Source organism: Aythya marila (assembly GCF_965140915.1).
Source record: "Aythya marila genome assembly, chromosome: 1".
In the NCBI taxonomy this organism is placed as follows: Eukaryota; Metazoa; Chordata; class Aves; order Anseriformes; family Anatidae; genus Aythya; species Aythya marila.
The window spans coordinates 55506052-55512051 of NC_139042.1; the positions used below are offsets into that span (position 1 = coordinate 55506052).

The window sequence follows — 6000 nt, forward strand, 5'->3', positions numbered from 1 at the left end:
GAATCACCCCTGGAAGCATTATTTTCTCCCCTTCTGGTCTTTCAAAAAAGAAGAAACACAGGCAAAGCAGCCTGAGTTCATTGTTCTTGCTCAACTGTAGAGCTTAGTGGGCTTCCAGAAATTCAGAATTAATGAATTAAAACACAACATAACTCTGAGCTAGGGGAAATTATAGATGGGGAAGTACAGGACATGTGATTTTCCAATACCATGGAGAAGCAGTGCATCAGTCTCAGTAGTAAGTCTGAGATCCCTCTCCGGGCTTAAACTACAAAATAATTCTCCTTTTTACTGTGGCTGCTTGGCTAACGCAGGGCGTGAAATCCTTCAAGATAAAAGCTCGTGATGGTTAAGCAGATGTGTTACACGGTGTACAAAGTAGAAATGTAGGTGGGTAACAATTTTTTTAATCTCCAAATCACTACGAGTGGAAACTGGATTGAAGACTGGTTATGACTTCTAGCTATCTCGCATCTTCACAGGGAAAAAAGTGCTATAACATGAGGGACTGGAACATTTTGCAAGCGAGTGGGTCAGATCTAACGAGTCCCCAGATGCTTTGTCAAGCGTGCTATTGCACTGCCCCCTGTGGTGTCTGGGCTGGCTGGGTCTCCTTGGGAGAGAACGGAAGAAAGCAAAGGAAAGGGCAGGAACCCTAAATAAATGATTTTTTTTTTTTTTTTTTTTTTTTGTCTGGGATCAGGTTTTGCTGCTGATGATGATGATCTGATGGAGCAGAGAGCATTTAATGCTCTAGGAGTACATAAAGGCAGGAAGAGCCCTAGCTGCGAGGAGAAAAGAAAAAAAAACTCTCTTAAGAGGAAGGTCTTCTGAGAAACGACAGTACAGAACTAAAATAGAGCAACTAGAGGAAGGAAGCCCGTGTCCTATATATACAGAAAGGGAGGGGGATCTTCTCCATAGTAACAGAGGGAGCCGGCGAGGAGGGAGAGCACAACACCAGCTGCATCGCAGAGAACAGCGCGGGATGGGGTTGGCTGCTCTTCCCCACTCGCAGGTCCTGCTGTGATAGGAAATCCCTTCAGAGGTGTTTGTTTAAGGTCATGAAAGGAAGGTGGAGTACTCCTGGGCACTGATAACGCTTGTGCTTCGTGTTCCAAACCTCTTGCTGTTACAGGGCTTTAAGCTTGGCCGCTAAAAGAAAGTTTCGGTTCTGTGATTGACGCCGTACTTACGCTACTGCTGTGCATCTGTGGGAGTACCGTGTGGTTACAAAATGTTTGGGCGCTGCAGTACGGCCAGATTTTGCAGTGGGGTTTGATACACTGAAGTTAGGGAAGACCGAGAGTCTCTAGCAGTAGTATTGATGTCACAGAAGTCATCCCTGGCATGGAAAGTCTGTCACAGGTAGCCTGCGAGCTGGGCGTGTGATCAGCACCATGTGTTCTGAGTTTCCTGACGTGGTTTTGTGGAAGCAATGAAACGCATTTTTGCTTTCCCCCTACTTCCTTCTTTCACTCCTTTCCCCATGCAAGGCACTCACAGGACCCTGTGATGCATCTCTTGCCAGGCAAATCCCTCTTGGCAGAGAGCAGGGTCTGCAGCCTCAGAAACCCATTGCTGTAGTACACCAAATTGTTCATGATGGATGCGAAACATGAATTATGAGCAAGAAATCAGACAATCCTTTCCTCCTTTTATTAGCACTCTTCCTGAGTTTACAGTGACTACTTCCAGCAGCTAGTAAAGCAGTAACCAGCCCAATGCTGGCTTCACGACAGACTACAGCAGCCCTTGTTGTTTGAAATAAGCGTTTTATGCAGATGTTTGCCTTTTGAATTATGTGAGGCATTATGATCTTCTTGTTTAAAAGGGTCTAGTTCTTTGCAGAGAGACTGACGGCAGTGTCTGGTTTCAGGGTGGGATGATTAACTGGAATAGACTGTTTCCTCCTCTACGTCACAGACAGAATGCGAATTATCAAGATCATCGTCCGTCTGATCAAGACACACCTCCACCTACCGAGGTTTCTGAAGAGCAGGTAATTTTTTTTAATATTATTTTATTAAGAAACGGTCAGGGATCATCTCTGATTTCGTATTGTCTGTTGACACAATTTCTGGATCGTTCTCTACAGCAGCACAAACCAGAATCTAAGGTAACAGTCACGGTACAACCTACAGTTGCAAATCAACTTGGGAATTTCTGCTTTTATGAGCATCTTTCTGTCTTTTGTATTTAAAGATTAGACAGTTTCACTAGTGGGGACTACCCAAATCTGATAAAATACATGTTCCAAAAAAAAGGAAGAATGACAAGTAGATTTCACCATTTTCCCTGTAGGCATACAGCTTTTTCCTTCACTGAGGTCTCCAGCTTAATTTTCCAATTCAGTCATGGAGCTGTTTGGAAATAAAAAAGGTTATGCTACCTGTGGACTGCAGCACACGCTTGGTGTAAAACTTTGATGTTTCCATACACGATCTGGTTGAGAGAGGAGTTGTGTGTGTGTTCTGCCTAGTGGAAATTTAGGCTTTTGTCAATAGGTTTGGTTTGGTTTGGTGTGTGGTTTGGATTGGCTCAGTTTTGTTTTCTCAGAAGAGAGGATGATTTACTAGGAAGCTGAAGAACTGAACGTTAGGCTTGTTTCTCTGTTCAGGATTTATTGTGTGTGATCAACTTCTCCAGTTTTTAGCCCATCTGCGGTTAACAGCATTGGCCTTTTCATAGTCTAACATCTCTGCTGTTCCTGAACAAGACTAGGTTTCAAGAGTGAGTTTTTCTCTCCCTTTTTCCCATTTTAAGGAGATAAATCAACACTTGCTAGTGCCATGCTGTTGTTTCCAGTTATTTTAGAATGAGATTGCTCCAAAGAGAAGTCGTTGCTATGATCCAATTCCAGTTTTGGTTCAGTGCTGGGTTATGTTCAAAGTTAACTTCGTTGGTGACTACATCAGAAAAGGAGGGGAAAAAAAAAAAAGAACCAGCCAACACAACAAAAAAAAAGTTTTGGGGCTTCTGACCCCAAAACTGACCCAGGCTCAGATTCATGAAAGCACTTCAATATACGCTTGCATTTTCTAACACGTCGAAGTCAGAGAGATCACCTGGCTGCTGTCATTCGAAACGCTGCACCCTGCAAGGCAAAACAAAATCCAGGCACCTTTGATTTCTCAGGATTGCTCCGTAAATTAATTGTCTCAGAGTGGCAGCAGTGCAAGGTTGGTGTCTGTTCCCCAGGTTCAAATTTGCAAGCGTAGGCAACACTTTTGGTACAAAAAATCTCTGCCTGTCTTGTGGGTTTTTTAGTACCTTAAATTACCGTTACCAGTGTGCAGCTCAGCTTCCTGGAGCTGGATTCAGTTCCTGTGATTAAAATATGCTCAGACAAAAACAGCTTTTTGTTGTTAAAATTTATCCCTCGTCGTGCTCGCTGGATATTTCTGTAAATGGGAACGTTGCAGCTCCATCCGCCACTTATTGAAAGTTAAAGTTAGAATTCGTGGCCACTAGCTTTTTTTTTTTTTTTTTTTTTCTTTCTGAGGTGCATTTCTGTGGTTAGCTTTTATTTCCATCGCTTGGCCTCTTTCTCATAAAGCCCATGGCCTTAGGTGAAACATCTGAGATAGGAAGCGTTAGCAAGGTAGCGGCTCTGAAATCCAGTTTGGTATCGCAGAGAAGTCGAAAGTAACAGCTTGTGCCTCTCTCTGCAAGAAGGTGAGAAACTGACGCTGGGGAGTGAAGGGGAGAAGGGGCGAAACGCACCAAACAGGCACCATGCTTGATATTTTGACAGCCAAGGTAACAGTTTTCAAACATTTCCTAGCAACTCAACAAGCCACCAAGGCAGAAAAGATGAAAAATACTGAATGTTCTGGGGCAGTGTTGGAGGACGGGAAGGTTGCCTCCAGTTGCACCTTTCCTCTGGTGTGTGAAGTGCTGGTGTGCCCCAGGAAGGCTCCTCCCGAGACACGAAGGGCCTCGGCCGTGCTCCCGCTCCCTCCGTGCAAGCCTGCCCGTGGAGGAGCAGCTCACAGCCCGCAGCTTCCACTTTCGGGAGCTGCGGTGTCTGCTCGCAGGCCAGCGTGATAACAGGGCAGGAGGGAGGCTGCTTCGGGCTGCCAGCGGCCGTGGTTAGCTCTGCACGCTGCACCCCAGCCTCTTTTTCCCCTCTATGGGTGATTAAGTATAAAAAGGAATTAGTTACGTAGCGACTTTCGGTTATACCTAGTGGAGAATTGTAGGTTTTTAATGCAGTTTAAACTGAAATGTAACCCTAGATTAAATTTGATTATATGCGCGTTTTTTTCACATTTAATAATTGGAGTATCCCTTAGCACAAACCAAAAATGTTAGGTGTCTGTTCGTGATACTGCAGAAAAGGTTGATCAATTGGTTCCTGATTACCCAAATCACTCCCTTAATATGCCCATGTCCAGGTAATTCTTCCATCAGATGTCATTGATTTGTGCAGTTTTGGAAATATTTAGAATCCTTCCATGAATTTTACCAAACCAATTTAAGTATTGCATTGCCTCTGCTGTAGGGGCAGCTTTCAGGTTCATTGTACAAACCACTGAGAGTGAATGTGCTGTTGGTTTTTATGCATTGTTTTTTATGACCTTTGGAGAAGTGGGGTGTTTTTTCAAGGAAAGTACAGCAAAGTATGTACAGGCAGGTTTTCCCAGGTGCTGCAAAATCCCACATTTTGGTCAGCATTGGGTTCTCGAGGGCCTGTGCTTCTCCAGAGCAGTGAGCCCTGAGATGGTACCAAAATACAAGCAATGCCAGCGAGGCAGCAAAGCTTCCTTTCCATTTCACCCTTCTCTCAAAACTAGACCAGCTAGGAAAATACATTTTCAGCAAAAGGTTGTTTTTTTAATAAACTATCACAAATCTCTTTCTCTGACAGTATCTTCAAGCGTGCTGTCCCAGATGTGTCTTTGTGGTGTCGTGTACCTGTGCTTGCTTATTCTGTAGGAACAGACTGATTAGAGGGAAAAGGTGATCCCTGACACTGTCACAAAGCTAATGCACACGCAGTATGAACAAAACTCTGTTTTCTCAGTGGTTTGATGTCATTTCTCTTACAGGTCGCACGACTTATGGAAATGGGCTTTTCCAGGGGAGATGCTCTGGAAGCTTTGAGGGCTTCAAATAATGACTTAAATGTAGCCACTAATTTTCTACTGCAGCACTGATGGTTTTCTGTGCGAAGGAACTCTCCTCGTGGGGTTTGTACGCGTCTGAAAGAGGATCAAAGCCACCTGCTGGACAGACTGACGAAGGTCGTCCCTGCAAGCAGCGTCAGGAAGAAGAGGCTGGCTCTGCGTGACCGCTGGTTGAAAGCAATGTTCATGAATGATGTGAAATGTTCCCAAGCCTTCAAATCAATTGGTGGTTTCTGTCCTGCTTATCCTTTTCGAAATAACTTTAGTTTCTCCTTATTACTGGATATCACCTAAATTTATTTTTTAAATGGAGTAGGTGTTTTTTTTTTTTCTCTTGTAAATCATTGTTAGACATGTTGTCAGACTTAATGACTAGGGAAGGAGGCTTCAGCAACCACCACAACTAGATTTACTACCTGTCGAGAAAAATTGTATTTTCTTCATTTACCAGTCTAATTTCTCTAGCTTACCTGTTATTTTACAGTACTTGTTTTTTGACTACAATAATAAGATGTTTGAAGATCACTTCGTTTTCAGTTCAGGAAGGGGTTTTGGGACTATTTGTCATTCTTCAGGAAGGTTTATTAACGCCTGTAATATTTTATTTCCTGAATTCCTTTTTAAATAAAAGTTGTCATTCAGCACATGATGCACAGGTAGGATATGAGGACGTTCGTGTGCGTGTTGCAGGCTGTGGTCAGCGACCACTGTAAATTGAAATTTTACCAACTGAGAAAGTTGCTGCTCAGACACAGGGCATGAGGACACTCACTGGAAGCAATAAAAGTGGATCGAGTGGTACAACAAAGTCAGAACTGAAATGATTTGAACAACTTTTACGTCTAATTCAGACAAACTTCTGTAACGA

General features: G+C 43.5%; 1 protein-coding gene across 1 annotated transcript in view; it reads left to right on the forward strand.

Moving 5' to 3' along the window:
* The window catches only part of UBAC2 (UBA domain containing 2), an 88434-nt gene extending 82640 nt beyond the window's left edge, over positions 1 to 5794 (forward strand). Inside the window, exons 8-9 of the mRNA XM_082778107.1 lie at positions 1880 to 2002; positions 5055 to 5794. Coding sequence (XP_082634233.1) covers positions 1880 to 2002; positions 5055 to 5162 — 231 coding nt within the window. The 3' untranslated portion in view covers positions 5163 to 5794. The remainder of the gene's footprint in view (positions 1 to 1879; positions 2003 to 5054) is intronic.
* The last annotated feature ends 206 nt before the right edge of the window (positions 5795 to 6000 follow it).